This window comes from Ceratotherium simum, chromosome 26 (assembly GCF_057802395.1).
Source record: "Ceratotherium simum simum isolate JZ-2026a chromosome 26, ASM5780239v1, whole genome shotgun sequence".
Classification (NCBI taxonomy): domain Eukaryota; kingdom Metazoa; phylum Chordata; class Mammalia; order Perissodactyla; family Rhinocerotidae; genus Ceratotherium; species Ceratotherium simum.
In genome coordinates, this window is record NC_141925.1 from 19,622,304 (window position 1) to 19,638,035 (window position 15,732).

The 15,732-nt window shown below is 42.0% G+C and overlaps 1 protein-coding gene across 2 annotated transcripts in view; it reads right to left on the reverse strand.

Moving 5' to 3' along the window:
* USP31 (ubiquitin specific peptidase 31) overlaps nucleotides 1-15,732 on the reverse strand; it is a 72,034-nt gene that overhangs the window by 11,742 nt on the left and 44,560 nt on the right. Inside the window, exons 8-14 of one of the 2 annotated variants that reach the window (XM_014796975.2) lie at nucleotides 15,184-15,295; nucleotides 14,475-14,569; nucleotides 13,064-13,141; nucleotides 12,333-12,462; nucleotides 8,332-8,451; nucleotides 5,748-5,973; nucleotides 658-816 (exon numbers count right to left, since the gene is read on the reverse strand). In XM_014796975.2, coding sequence (XP_014652461.2) covers nucleotides 658-816; nucleotides 5,748-5,973; nucleotides 8,332-8,451; nucleotides 12,333-12,462; nucleotides 13,064-13,141; nucleotides 14,475-14,569; nucleotides 15,184-15,295 — 920 coding nt within the window. The remainder of the gene's footprint in view (nucleotides 1-657; nucleotides 817-5,747; nucleotides 5,974-8,331; nucleotides 8,452-12,332; nucleotides 12,463-13,063; nucleotides 13,142-14,474; nucleotides 14,570-15,183; nucleotides 15,296-15,732) is intronic. The other variant, XM_087417121.1, reaches the window with a different exon arrangement.

Here is a 15,732-nt window from a genome sequence, read left to right on the forward strand (position 1 = left end):
GGTTTCTGTGTTTATTAAACACAACAGACTAGATCCCATCAGGCTAAACCCAATCCATCCACTATTATGACAGCCTTCAACCCTTCCCCTAACAGAACAGGCCAATCTTACTGGAAAGAACAACTACTTCTAATGGTGCTTTACCCTTTACAAAATGCTGTAACATACATTTAGCTAATCCGATGCATACAATGACCCCATGAGGTAGGTACTGTTATTACACCCATATCACAGATGATAAATATGTGGCTTGGATGGGACGTGCTCCAAGATAACCCAACCAAAATATGGCAAAGCGAAGTCTCCACTCTATTTCCAAATCCCTCATTCTAATCCCTAATCCCTACCCTTATTAGAGTAGCATGCCACACTGCTTTTTAGCTCATTCATTCATTCATTTACTCCACAAGTAAAAATCACGAGCTTACTTTGAGCCCAGCTCTACTCCACCTCCATCTGAACTCTGCTGGTTCACAGCTGCTCACACTCCACCCATTTCCTTGATTGCAATCATTCTGGTTTCCAGATTAAATGCAAATGTGAGAATTAATCTGATCAAACTCACAGAGTCATGAGACCTTCTGGAGAAGTTCTCTGGACCATTAATTATAATCTTCTGCTCTGGCAAAAACTGCCCAAGAAGAGAGCCAGCCTTACCTGCCACTGAGCTGTTGGCCGACCACGATGGTATAGCTGTCCGCCTCTGGTAGAAGAGGATGTACGCCGTCTGTGTGCAGACTTCATCTTCCGATAGCTGCTGCACATCACTGTCATCGAAGCAGTACCAGAGACCGTCCACCGAGTTCTTACAGTATGCTGCCAAAAGAGCCCACCATCAGTACGGGGGTGGCTGCACCAGCCATCAGTCTACCCACAGACACCATTTCTTAGGCCTATATAAGTAATTCAAGAACTTTTTAAGACTGCATGTAGTAACACAGAAAGAAGTAAAAATTCCGAATCCCGTATCACACTCGGGCAATATGTTTCAAGAAATTCCAAATATCCAAATAGATGAAATTCTATATAATCTTAGAAAACACAATATACTTATTTAGTTAAACCAGTGGGACTCAACCAGGGATGGTTTTGCCACCCAGGGGACAGCTGGTAATGAATGGAGATGTTTTTGATTATCACAACAGGGGGGGACGATGCTACTGGTATCTAGTGGGTAGAGACCAAGGACGCTGCTAAACATCCTACTATGCACAAGACAGCCCCACAGCAAAGAATTATCCAGCAAAAATGTTAATAGTGCTAGGGCTGAGATACCCTGATTAAAGCATGTCATAATGTTTTAGTGTTTATTAGAGATAGGAAATAACAGAAGTAGAAATAGTGATACTAATAATAGAGCAGCTAATATTTGTTTAGCACTTACTATGTGCCCGGCATTTTATTCAGTCCTATGAGATTTGTTCTATCATTATTCCCATTTTACATAGGCTCAAAAAGATGAACCAGCTTTTGCCCAAGGTCACAAGGCTGGTGAAGGGCAGGGCACAGCTCATTTCAGATTATCTCGTCCCTGAGCTTGCACTTAAACCCTTACCCTGTCTCCCTCAGGGGCAGCATCAATGACTGCCCCATGGAAATTCCCAGGCAAACTGAGAACATTTGAGCTCATGAATGCATGTGGCCTTTTCTCAGGTCAAGTTCTGAACCTGAGATAGAAATAAAGAGCGTTCAAGAACCAGCAAGAACAGACAACAACTTAGTGTTCAAGAAGCCACGTCATCCTGTAAGGATTTATCAAAGGGTGTGATAAGCTTGATCCAGAAAGGTACATTCTTATCACACTTTCTAAAATACCCATTTATTGGGGTGAGAATAAGTGAGTGCTAGAATATTTAGCTGAATACAAGAACAGACTTAGTATGGCTCCAGGGGACATAAGGTCCTGAGAGGCACCAGGAGTGACCCCCTCGATAGGCCACCACCACTTCTGCAAGTATGGAACCCTAAGAGATGAAAGGGACCCAGGAGAGGAGGGGCCATACCAGACAGGTCCCAAAAAAGAGCAGAATACGAATCTACGATTGTAGGGAGGAAAGTCATCTGCAGCTACGGACTCACTAGAACCAGCAAGGGAGAGAAATGGAGATAGAAGCAGCAAATGGAGCTAGTAAAACAGCAACTGTTTGGTCAATGGTGTCAGGTCAGGCTTGATGGACACACGACCCAGCTGGCGAGGTGGCTGCTATTCTGGGGGGACAGTGGGAGTAGAACTGTAAGGGGCAACATGCCCAAGAGAAGGGGACAGAGCAACCTCCCACTAGCTTCAGTCTGTTTCTCTTTAAGATGGTCTGTCCTCAGTCACAGATTGGAAAGTAAGGAGCACAGTAACTCAATGGGTAAACGATGTATTTACAAAATAATTCTATTTGCTTTTCTTCCTAGCACTATTTTCTGAAGTGTTTTCTAGACCAGTGCTCCTCAAACTGTAGCCCACAGACTGGCGTCAGTCCACAAGATAAACACCAAAATTGAGATGAGCACTTAAAAACTTTTATGGCAAGCTGATACTGCCACGATATTTTTATTGTATTTTTGCAGAAGTATTGGTTCATGAAGGATTCGAAATTTTAAAAAAGAAAAAGACAGGTTCTTCATCACAGATAGTTTGGGAAGCACTGTTCTAGAATCCTTACAGAACTTAGCCATACACATACCATGTAATTATAGCTAGAACTAGCGCAAAATAAAGAACACATCAAAATAAACATTCCAAATGAAAACTTAAAACAAGTATCTTTAACAATGCTGAGGTATTTAAAAATGTCCTCTAAACTAAGACTCTAAACATTTTATATACCAGAAAAACAGTGGCATGGCCTAAGCAGGGGAAAAGGAAACAATGCAGAAAATATCCATGCTCCTCCTCGGTAATGGTCCCGTGAGGCAGGCACGACCCCACTGGCTCGCTAATGTGGTCGCCATGTTAGAGTAAGGTTCCTCACCTGAGGTCGTGGGGTTAGGAAGATGTGTGTAGCTTCTAACCCAAGCTCCTCTCACTAACTCGTACTGCCTCCATGGCAGTTGTGGGTTTTCAGACATTTTCCAGTCTATTCTATATAGGAAGCAATGTGATAAGCTAAAATCTAGCACTGTCCTATTTTTCTTAACAATTTCCTGCTGGAAACTACACAACATGCCAGCCCATATTTTCCTGAGAAACAGTGTCATACATGGAAGATGCATTCTTTACCAAAGCTGAAGGTGGATGAACACCAACCAGGGACGCTGGCAAAGGTATTAGTACACCTAATTAGTGAAATTAAATTACCTCTAAGTCTCTCAATTCTAAGCATCCATGAGTACCTAATTCTATGACTCAGTCTCAAAGAACACAGTTATGACTAGTAATGCCACAAAGGCATAGATCCAGCTAGACACACGTTTACTATACAAGTGGCCCCCATAAAACAGAAATATAAAATACCCGAGACACAAAATACAGTATTATCAGAATCTAAATTTGCTTTAAACCAATAGACAAGGCAAAATATATTTAAACATTTAATTAATATTAACTTTGTCTTCTACAGACTGCAAGGATCTTTTGAACTTCTCTACCTCCTCTTTCTCCTTGAAAGTGCTTCCTAGGGCAAGTAGAGGCAATCCAAACCATTCCATTATGAGATACAGTCAAAGTGGGATCATTCCTCTCACAAATAATTGTTGCCTGCAGCATCTACATACTGAAAGAACTTGAACTAGAAGGGTTTCAAAAATAAAAGATTACTGTATCCAGTCACGTTCTGCATCCCCTACCTCCTGTGGGGAGAGGAGGTTGAGAGGGTGAGTGTGCTGGGCCAAGGCGGGGTTGGAGGCCCAACAGGCTCCTTTACCTTGTTGGTGGGAGTCTCAGGGCTAACTGCTAGGGAAGAGTCTCAGAGACTCTGAAATACCAGCTGGCAGAGCTCACCCTCCTCTACCTCCCCTACCTTCATGAATCACTAGTACCCTGGGGTCTTGTTGCAGAAACCACTGAATTAATGAAGAAACAAAGTCCCTGAGAAGTACGCATGCCAAATATGCTGAGTGTGAAGGATGCAGAAATCCGAGTCCTTGCCACCCATACAGGGCAACCAAATGAATAGTGGTGCCCTCACATCAACTCCACATACATGGATGTCCAAGCAAGAACCCCCACATCTACCTGCCTCCCCAGTGTTCAGGTATGCCCTTAACCCAATAATTCCATGTCTGAGACTCTATCTCGTGGAAATACAGAACTAAAATACAGAAGAGGCAAATATGCAGAGATGTTCATCACTGTTATATTCAAAGTTAAAAACCAGAAACAATATACATGTTCAACAATGGGGAATGGTTATATAAAATCAGAGTTCTATCAACAGAATATTCCGTGCTTATTAAAAATAGTGTTTATAAAAACTAAGCATCTCCCACATTAGCCCGTAAGGTCCTCAGTGCAGGCAGCAGGCTACTAATCCCAATAGCTTCTCCCATCCCTCCAGGAAGAGCATGCTCTGACCACTCTCTCCTCGGCCCCCTGCTCTACCACTGTTCACACTGCCAGACAGAACCCATTATTACACAGCACTACTCTTTCATTTCATTTGTACCTACATCCCCCTCCTTGATCACACTCTTGGAAGGCAGAGGTTGAGACGTATTCCTTTCCAATGTGCCTCTCATGTGATATAGCCTAGTGTGAGCTTTAGAGGACATGCTCTGAAAATGTTCACCTAAATCGAACACACCAGTACAATCACAACAGTGTAAAATAACAGCCAAAACTTACAGAGACACACTGGAAGGAAACACCATATGTCAAAACGTTACCTACATACAATGAGATATTATTCAGTCTTAAAAAGGAAGGAAATTCTGATACATGATACAATATGGGTGACTCTTAAAGACATTATGCTAAGTGAAATAAGCCAATCACAAAAGGACACATAGTGTATGATTCCACTTATATGCAGTATCTAGAGTAGTCACATTCACAGAGACAGAAAGAATGGTGGCTGCCGGTGGATACGGGGTGGGGGTGACAGGAGTTATTGTTTAATAGGCACAAAGTCTCAATTTGAGAAGATGAAAAAAGTTTTAGAGATGGATAGTGGTGATGGTGATTCACAAAGATGTGAATGTACTTAATGACGCTGAACTGTACACTTAAAAATGGTTAAAATGGTAAATTTTGCTAGGTATACTTTACCACAATTTAAAAAAAAGGTTACCAGTGGTTATTTTTGAGGGGTAAGCCCACGGATGATGGTACTGTTCTTTCTACCTCTCTCTAGCCGTTAAATTCAAATGATGAGCACTGTTGCTTTTACAAATGAAGAAGTAAATTTAACCTTAAAACAAAAAGAAAAACCCTTCCAAGTCACTTTAAAGACACTATAAAAGTGATACACAATCACTCCAAATAAGGGAGAAGCTAGAACCTCAAGGAAGTAGAGCGAAACGTTAAATGGGGAGTGCAGGTGAGATAAAGCGAATCCTCAGTGACCCCAACGATGCTGTCTATCTGCACACGCCATTCCCCCATCAGGTCAGACACCTACTGGATGCGCCAACTCAGGAAAAGGGGGAAGAATTTCGTTTATTTGTTCCAGGATGGAGATCCTGAGGATGAAAAATGCCCTCCGAGTTGGCACACTGCCCACCGGAAGAGAAACTCAGGCTCTAAAGCAAAGTAACCAAGTCACAAGCAAATCTGAAGGCATTGTCAGCACAGACACCCGGCCTCTCGCACTGCAGACCTGTGTAGTGCCCCCCTTGCATGGTGCCATGATGATTGCACACAGCATACAGGTCATAGACGTAGTCCTCAGGGTCCCTCCCGAGTCCATAGGGCCGTCTCCACGGAGACCAATGGGATGGCAAACTCCAGCTGCTCTGGCTCCTCTTAACCACATGAGGTGTCATGTCCAGGCCAGTCAAGGGGAACTTGACCATGTTCTGAAGTTTCATACGCCTGTCTCCTTCCTGTTGCAAGAAGAAAAACAAGTTCTGATGATATTTTCACGTAAGCAGATGACAGATCAGTTTAGCGTGGAATGTGGCCTCTATCAGCTGAAGTCGGTTTGAATTACCTATCTGATGTTTCCCAAGACACACATAAAATAGGGAAACAGACTAACAGTTTTAACTACTTGGAGGAACAGGTTTTTAAGTCACCAAAAATGGAATCAGTGATGATCTACATATAATGGGTAATGAGCCTCTCTGAGTTTTTATTTCCCTATCTGATCAAGGGCTTTTAGGCTTTTGACTTACAAAATGACAATTTCAGGTGGTTCATCCTGATGCCTCTGTCACAGAGGCATGCACGAAAAGTAATGGAGTAATAACACACGTGAAGGGCCAAGCATAGTGCTGGCACAGAACAGCCATTCAGTAAGCAGTGCCTCTCTCCTCCTCACCTCCTCCAGCAAGACATTAACAGTGACTTAGCTTAATACATTCATTTAGCTGACGATCTTGGGTAATCTGTATTTTCCATTAAGCCCACTGGGTAATCCTTTGAAATCCAACCATCAGTTGAATAGATATTTACTGAATGTTTCCTGTGTCTATGGGAGCTTTATAAAAATTAACGGGGCACAGATAATGCCCACGCCAAGGAGCCATGGCTCTACTAAGCGAAGAAAAATCTTTGTAAGAGACAGGTAGGATGGGCCCTGGATGGTCAGGAAGGTCAGGCTAAAGAATTTGGATCTTGTTATGTAGTCACAGGGGAAGTACTGAGGCTTTGAGGGCAAAGGTCATGTCATCAGAGTGGTGAGTGAAGAGTTGTGTAAGCAGTGCATAAAACATGGCAGAAGGGAAGAATAGTGTAGGTTAAGAAATCAATTAAAAGACACTGCAACTGCAATCAGCTGGAAAGTATCAAAAGTGGGAAATGGCAGGGTGACAGCAAGAATGGGGAGAAAGAGACACATACAGAAGGCAATGGAGAGGTACAACCAAACTGAAAAGGTGACTACCTAGATGAGAGGGACAAGAAAGAAAAGTCAAAGATGACACTGCAGTTTTGAGTCCGGGGTGCTGGAAGGGTGATGATATGCCTTCAAAAGAAACAGAAAGCAAAGGAAATTAGTCTGTGTGTGTGTAGAAGGAGACAGAGAAGGCTGGGGTCCAAACCGTCAACCAGCTATCTACCCGCGGATCCAATGGAAGTATGCAGTTGGGACATTCAAGGCAAATGCCCACTCTTGACTACTATAGGAGCCGCACTCCAAACCTCTGTGTGAAAGCCCAGCCCTGGGGGCCATGTGCGTGTCACCTCTGACACCCTCACTTCATCAGCAAGTCCTAAACACCTCTCAAATCTCTTCAGGACTCTCCATCTCCACGGCCACAACTCCATTCCAAGCCATGAGCATCCCTCCCCGCTGGATGACCACAATGGCCTCCTTCTGAACCCCCTCTCTTCGTTCTTGTAGCCTCTAATTCTCCACACAGCAGCCTGAATGGTCTCTTCAAAACACAAATTTGGTAATGTTGCTTCTCTGCTTAAAACCCTCATCAGAACCCCACTCTGCCTACAAGGATCTGCTCGGATGTCCAGCCCCTGCCCACCTCTTCTACCTCCACTCAGACCTCTCTCCCCACCCTCGGGAGCTCCAGCCAAGTAGGCCTGCTTTCAGCCCCCTCTGCATGCTTTGCACCCACTGCCTCCCTCTGCCACATGTGCGTGCAGCCCTGCTCCCTCCTCACCTGGTAAATGCCTACCCCTAATCTTTCAGATACAAACCTTCTTAAAGCCAGACCCCAGAGACTCCTGTAACGTTTACCTCCCACTGACCTCTCTTACAATGGGGCTGCCCAGGACAACCCTAACCTTAGGGAATAGACAGGCTTTTTGGAAAAACTGACTCACAAAGCAATACAATTCAAAGCAAGTCTTCTTTGTATATATTTATGACTCATTCCCCAACTATACAACAGCTCCTAGGGAGCAGAACGACAACCGTCATTACTTGAGGTAGAAATAGAATTCTACCCGCCCCAAAAAAGAAGCTCTACTTTTCTTTTTTAAATCCCAAAGTACGCTTACTTAAGCACACATTTACAAATCTAAAGCAAATCCTCAAGAAGAAAGTAAAATATCTGCAGTATGAACTAAAATGTTTAGGATTTAAAGGGCCACAGGATGCCCAAATTTTGCTTTGGGGAAGAAGAAAACATGACCCTAAGACAGGGGCAGATAGATGTGTGTCTAACAACAAAGACAGGATCACTGGATCAAACGGGGACACCAAAGACCCCACGCAGCCCACCAGCAGGGGGCACAAGAAACTTGGTCACAGCTTTTTTCCCTACAGCAGATGATCTCCTTACCTGTCGAAACCTCTTTAGATGTATAATAAGCACATCAGGCAGAGTCCAGAGGCTTAACGTAATGCTCCCCTGCTGCAGCTGCTTACAGTGTGGGCAACGCCAGGCGTCATCCGGGGCAAGCTGAAAACAAGGAGCACGGCTTCTGTTAAGCGCCACTTAAGGCAAGACTTTTTTACAGGAGACAGCTGGACTCACTTCTTGGCCAGGGCACAGTACAACTCAGAATCTCTCTGGAAACTCCATATGACGGAGTGAATGGAAAAACACAATCAAAAGTGGCACCTGGCCAGAGTTGGCACCCGAATGTTTGCTGAATAGATTACTTCTCAAAAAGGAATGACTAAATAGGTAAATATTTATATAGAGGATGTTGAATGCATAGAAGCACCTCACACTCGGCATAACTCCCAAACTCAACTCATCGCCTTTCCATCAATATAGTGCCCCTTTCTCCTCCTCCTGTATGTCCCACCTCAGCAGATACCACCACCACCCCCCACAAGCAGAACACGGGTGGTTATCTCAAACCCCCAAACCCCTCCCTCTTCCTCCTGCTCCACGGCCATCCAAAGTAATTCTCTCTGCCATTTCTCATACCTGTCTCCTCCTCTCCGACCCCACTAACACTACCTTAATTCGAAGTCCTCACTCATTCTCCTACCTGGACTTCTTCAAGTCTCTTAACTGCTCTCTCTCTCCCAAGCACTGGACTGCTCCAAGCAATCCTCCCCATCCTGCTATCAACAAGATCTTTCTGAACATCAATCTGAGGCCTCAAATCCCTGTATGTCATCTCTGTAGGCAAGGGTTTCAGGATGGGGACATATTAAGTTAGAGGTACCAATAGGACATGTCTGGTGAGAGATTTTAAAAATCTACTCCACAGTTCAGAAGATGCATCAGATCTGATGCATCAACATGATGAGGTAAAGGAAGCATTGGAATGGATGGCAATGTCCACTGAGATGGAAGAGAAAGAAAGAAGCCAAGAACAGAACCTTGGGGAATGCCTATTTTTAAGGGAAATAACAAAAGTTGAGAAACCACCAGAACCTGAGGACGCATAGTCAGACAAACAGGCAAATCAGAAGCATTCCCTTTTATGCACACCAAGAAAAGAGAGTGGCGAGAACAAGGTGGTGGTTACCAGTACCACATCCTATGGAGAGGTCAAAGGTAGACTGAGCAGAGGCCACTGAATTGAGCACAAACTAGGGGCCACTGAGAACTCCAGAGAGCAGAGTCAGAAATGCAAGTCAGAGAGGTGACGAGAGGTTTGGAAAGGAAGGAGGGAGGGATGGAGAAGAGCTGAAACCCCTATTGGTGAAGTTAGGCAGAAAAGAGGAGGAGAAAGACTGGTAAGGTAATTTAAAAGGGAAGCAGAACTGAAGAATGTTTTTTTCATCACAGGGAGACCCAATCATGTTTGTAGGAAAGAGGGGGAGGGACAGAAGTTTGGATGGATGAAAGTGAATCAGAAAGTTAGACTGGAAAGGACCTAAACCGTCACCTGGTAAGTCCACATCTGTGCGACATATTAATAGTCTACATATATGGCCATCCAACCCATTGCCTGTGGTAGAAGAGCAGGTGGTTGTTTATTTGATTTTTCATTTCCAATACATTACAAACAAATACTTTCATCGGATGCAATAAGAATGTCATGACAATGTCTAATAGCTATGACCGTTTCTAAAACACTTCTCTGATTGCTGTACTTATCTTGTAAACTGTTAAAAAGAGCTCCCAGACCTGCAGACCACACTCAGAGCATCGCTGGTCTAGCTAACTCTGCCTAGCAAATGAAGAGGAGCTATCTCAGTAGGCAGCTACTCCATTTTCACATAGTCTGTTACCAAGTTCTTCCTCATATTAAGACAAAATCCAATCTTAAAGTTCTGCTTTTTAGATAAAATTAAGTCCAATCTCTCATCCACGGACAGTCCTCGGAGTGCCTGAAAATAACTATCGGATCCCCACTTAAGGCCTCCTTCATCAAAGTATATTCAGTGTGTCATGATTTCCAGATGCACCATTCCCCATCCACTCTCTGCCTGCGCCCCAGTTCATCAGTCTCTTAACAGTAAATGTTGAAGGTAATGAAAAAAGCAGCGCTGTTACCATCCGAGCGCTGGACAACTGCTCCTAAGGCAGCACGACAGTGGCTGACACACACATGACACTGCTGGTCAATACTGAGCTGGCAGACAACTAGACCCCAAAGTTATCATCACACGGCCTACTGCTAAGTCTCCCCTTCTCCCCTTCTATGTTTGTACCGTTGTTTTTGGACCCAGTGAGTGAACTTTCCAAGTAACACTCATTCATTCATTCACTCCAGTCTATAATTATTGGATGCTTTCCATGTGCCAGGCACTGCTATAGATACTAGGATTATTTTATGACCAGGACAGATTCTCTTAACTCTCTCCCTTACCCCCTGAGCTCCAGCCACACCGGCCTCATTCCTGTTTCTCAACCCTGCCAAGTTCCTTCCCACCCCAGGGCCTTTGCTTCCTTTATTTACTTGTTTATCTCACTAGACTGTAAACAGCCTGAGGGCAGAAACGCCATCCTTCTTGGTCCCTGCTATATCTCCAGGACCTAGAGCAGTACCTGGCACATAGTATGTACTCGATAAACATTCACTGAATGAATGAGTTCCTATGAAAATGTATCATCCCTCTAGATCAGCGGAATGTTTTGTAGAATACCGACGTTGTCATCTAGTAGATTTGCTCACCTTTAAGCTTTGTGACATTTGCAAATATCTCCCAAATCAATTTTTAAAAAGCTAAATAGGATAAGGCGCTACACAGAGCATGTAATCAACCAGTTTCAAAACCAACCCAAAACTGAAAAAACATGTCTTATGAAAAATTATTAAAAGAACTAAACAGCTTGGTGGGGGAAAGACTCTGAGAATATGAAAACTATTTTCAAATATTTAAAAGACAGACAAGTGGAAGAAAATTAAGCCTTGTCGTCAACTGTTCTTAATGAACTCAAGAGAGAGAACACCTGTTGGTTATAGTAACTGGGGACGTATTTCAGGTTAACTTCAGTCACCATCAGAGAGATCCAGAGAGGAAATGGTATGTTTCTTGAGTAGAGAAAAGTCTCATAACTAAAGGTATTCAAACAGTGGACAATTACCTATTATGTAGAAGAACTCAACCATCAGAAAAAAGGAGCTTTAAAGTCCCCTCCAACCCTGAAATTGCACGATTCTTTATATACAAGAGTGAGGAGTAACAATCAGTGGTCAAAATTATGATCCTTAACATCAACTTAAGATTAGACAAACTCCACATGCTCTAGTCAACGTTTCTCAAGGTGCATTAAATCGGGAGAGTTTGAAAAACCACACAAGCCTGGGCCTCATCCACAGAGACATTTATCCATCTATCTGTCCATCATTTCATTCAAATATTTACTGAGCCCTTACTAACTGCAAAGCACTCTGCTAAGTAGTCCAAAGCATGTTGTCCAATAGAACTTTCTGTCTATACCTACACTGCCCAATATGAGAGCCACTAGCCACATGTGTCTACTGAGAACACGAAATGTGGCTAATGCAACTAAGAAATTGGATTTTTAATTTTATTTAATTTTAATTAATTTAAGTTTAAATTTTAAATAGGTCCTAGTACCTATGTTCTTGTATCAAAAAGATGAGAATCACTGGTCTAGTTACTAAGGAAAATAATTTAAAATCTCTAAATTGAAACAAAAAATAAATTTACTATTAACCATTAAAAAGAAAAAAAAGAATTAACCACAAAGGTTCATTTCTAGAGCATTTTAATTAATCAAGGTTTTCTGGAAACTTCAACTACTTTTTGTTAAAGCCCTAAAAGGAATAATACTAAGACGCCCATTACGTGTGTAGAACCTATGTAAACGCAAAAATCCTGGGGAGTTTTCTGGGGCATAATTTGTTCCTCCATGTCATCCTGCCATGCCCCGCTCCCTAGCCAAGAATGCTGCCCAATCCTTACCCGTTCCTCTTTGGTGTAGAGTTGGAAACACTGGGATAAAGTGCAAGTCTGAGGCTGATGGTGACGCTCCCTTTGCAGACGGACACTTTCTGCATCAGGAATATACTCATCTTCAGTATTTACAAACAAGCTGCAATTCCGGGAAAAAAAAAAAAAGCATTGTTATTAGAAACCGTCTTGCAAAACTGACACAAAAATACAAGTACAGCTTCATAATGTGACTATAAATTCATAACCAAAAAGATCAATGTGTAAGAAAGCCAAAGTGGTAAGCCAACTTTTCTGAGTTCCTAAATGATCTTGAAAAGTTCTCTATCAAGTTGTTTCCAAGAAAGAACATGGAGCTGGTTTTTCTGGGATTGGCCCTGAACTGCACTGATTAATTCACATACTCCTGTCCTTTGTATCTAAGGGTATGCATTTGACATAACTTACTAGAGTCAATGGGCCTGTAATAAAAATCAAAGTAATTGCACCTATACAGTAGTTAATGAATATACAGCTTCTGTCTCATTAGCAGCAAACAAACGTTCTAAGGTTTGGGATCCAGACAACAGAATGAATAGGAAGGGAAGAATAAACTGCTTAAATAAAGGACTAGCAGCACACTTGGATACTTAGCTAAAGAAAAGAGAGATTTGTGTTTCAGCTCATTTGAAAGATCAAAGATATGCTACTGAAATGATAATTAAAACGACGACTCTATAAACACTAAGTAAAAAAATACTCACAAATCTTTTGTCTCCTTGTCCCATTCTACCACTAATTTCACATGAGCAGTGCCACCTGGTCCACAAGATTTTAATGCCCTATAGGATGGGGAGGGAAAGGCGGGGAAGTCACACATTATTTTCTAAATAAATGATATTACTTAAACATGATTACATCCTTTCTGAAATTTGAAATCAGAATATGATTATTGAAAATCTTTATCATCGTTCTCCATCAGAAAAAGGTTCTAGCGAGATCATGACAATCTCATATTTAATAATTAAGTTATAATTGGACTGAAAAATCTTTAAACTAAAATGTCCAATACAGAAATAAAGAGATTGGAAGAAATCTAGCACCAGGTTATAAGGCTGTCCACAATCACATGTTCTTTATGACTTTTCCAACTTTACGTCCCATTTCTCACCAAGCCAAATAGAGACGAGATGACAGTCCCTCTGGGAACAAAGCCTGCTCCTGCACCCCTCCACCTTCCCTCATATACATGCCTAGTCCTTGGACTATGCCCACACCAATCTAAACTATGCCCTTCCTGCAAGGCACCACACAATTTCCACCTCCTTCCTTCATCAAGCCCCCAACTTCCTCGGCTCATTGCCATCTCCTGAGAAACTCTTGCAGCATTAACATCAATATTATTGAAAGGCAGACACTACAATATTTGTTGAAAAAATCATTATAATAAAAACAATAATGTGAGTTTTTATACTTATGTACCCATATATGTATAGCATGTATATATACATATACACATCTCTATTATTTTATTAATATAGTAGATTGTTGCAATATAATGTAGAAAGCACGAGGTAGAGGAGTGGAGTGACTAATTCTACTGGAGTGCGGGGAAGGAAGGACAGTGTAAAGAAAGACTCAAAGGAATGGAATTTATCAACGGAGGAAACTATCCATGCAAAGGGACACATAACCCAGCATCACACGTGCAAACAACCCTCAGGACTTGCATACTGCTTAGGATGGTGGGGAGAAGAGCAAGGCCTGACAAAAAAGGGAAGGAATCAGAGTTCAAACTATGGAGAACTTCACACACTGTGGAACGTGGGCTTTCTCTTTTAGGCCACAGGTTACCACTTAAGGATTTCCAGGAGGAAAGTAGTATAATTAGAATTCTACTTGGGAAAACTTCAATCTTGGTGAATATGAAAGTGTAATTCATCTGTAGTTCTGAGACATATATTAATTTGCTTTCTTAACATGAGTCCTCCAGGTTTTTCTGTTTTAAGAAAGATCATAAAACATCATACTCAAATACGAATCAAAAGTAAAATAAGTACTTAATTTCTAAATGAGCCTAAAGAACCCACCACACTTATGTGGAAATTATACCAGACATCACTAGAAATTATACATCAGTATATATGAAATTCCAGAAGGTGATTTTTTTTTTACCTTTCTACTGTTGGGTGGCACAGGGGCTGCTCCTCCTGGGGCAGCAAGTATGTTATTCCCACAACACTGACCACACGCAAACTGAACGGACACACCTGCGTCAAACAGTAAAGGAGAATCAGGCTGAATTTCTCTTCAAGGGCATCTGTTTCGCAGTGGCATTTCCAAAACAGATCAGAAGGATAGCACTGTTTTGCAAAATGCTTCTCTACAATATTCTGTTAGGTTGGTGAGCCATTCTAATATACTTTAAATACGATTTACCCAAATGTAATTTACATACCAAGTATGTTATGCAAGACAAGTAACATGTGACTTCAGCTGGACACTAACTTAATGTAAGTTTTGCATGGATACCTTAATATAGAATCATAATTTTGAAATACAAAGATAAATGTTCTACAAAATCTCTCCAAGCTGGTCATGTGCTAATCTTTATTAGACAAATATTATAAAGGACTATCTAGCAGTTCAAGGAAAATCTTGCAGTGGCCAGCTCCCTTCATAAAATGAGGGATAAGTCCTCAGTCTTGAAAATCTGAACACAGCTGATTTTACTCAACAGCTTTTCTCTGGGCTTCCCAACATTCCAGCTCAGTGCCCACTCCTCCCTAACTGCAGAGTCTGAATTTCAAATTTCACTGTAAGGACTGTTTCTTCACTGGGTACACACACAAGGCTATGCTGGAGTATCAGAAGGCTTACACACCTGAATGCAAACCGTGGGCCTCAAGAAATACTTCATCTTCTCCAAGATTTCCTTCTGCAGAAGGTCCCATGCTATTGTCTTCTCTAAGTGCAGCACAAAAGGCAGTCCAAATCTAACACACATAAATACTGTAATTGCCTTAAAAGTTTGGCAATTCCTTTAATACTGTAATTCTTTATTCATGATCTTTTTAAATGGAATCACTATAAAACTGGTTTTAGGATAGTTCTCAGAACAAACAGGAAATTTAATAGTAACTCTCATAAGTAGATGAAAAAGTCAGAAGAGAAGCTTAGATTTCTAAATAAAATTTAACAGCCCATACACCAAAACTGCTTCTCAGGAGTACGATGCTAGGATATTAAGTAGCAAGAGGACAGGATTAGCGGAGATGGTGACAAAAGAGGGTGAGAGTGGACATGAGGCTCGCACACGGCATGGGTCAAACATATAAGGGGTTAGGTGTCAGAGGAACAGACAGGGCTGGAAGGTCTAGCAGGCAGGCGGCCATATCCCAACAGTCTGACAACAAGGAAGGCATTGGCAAGA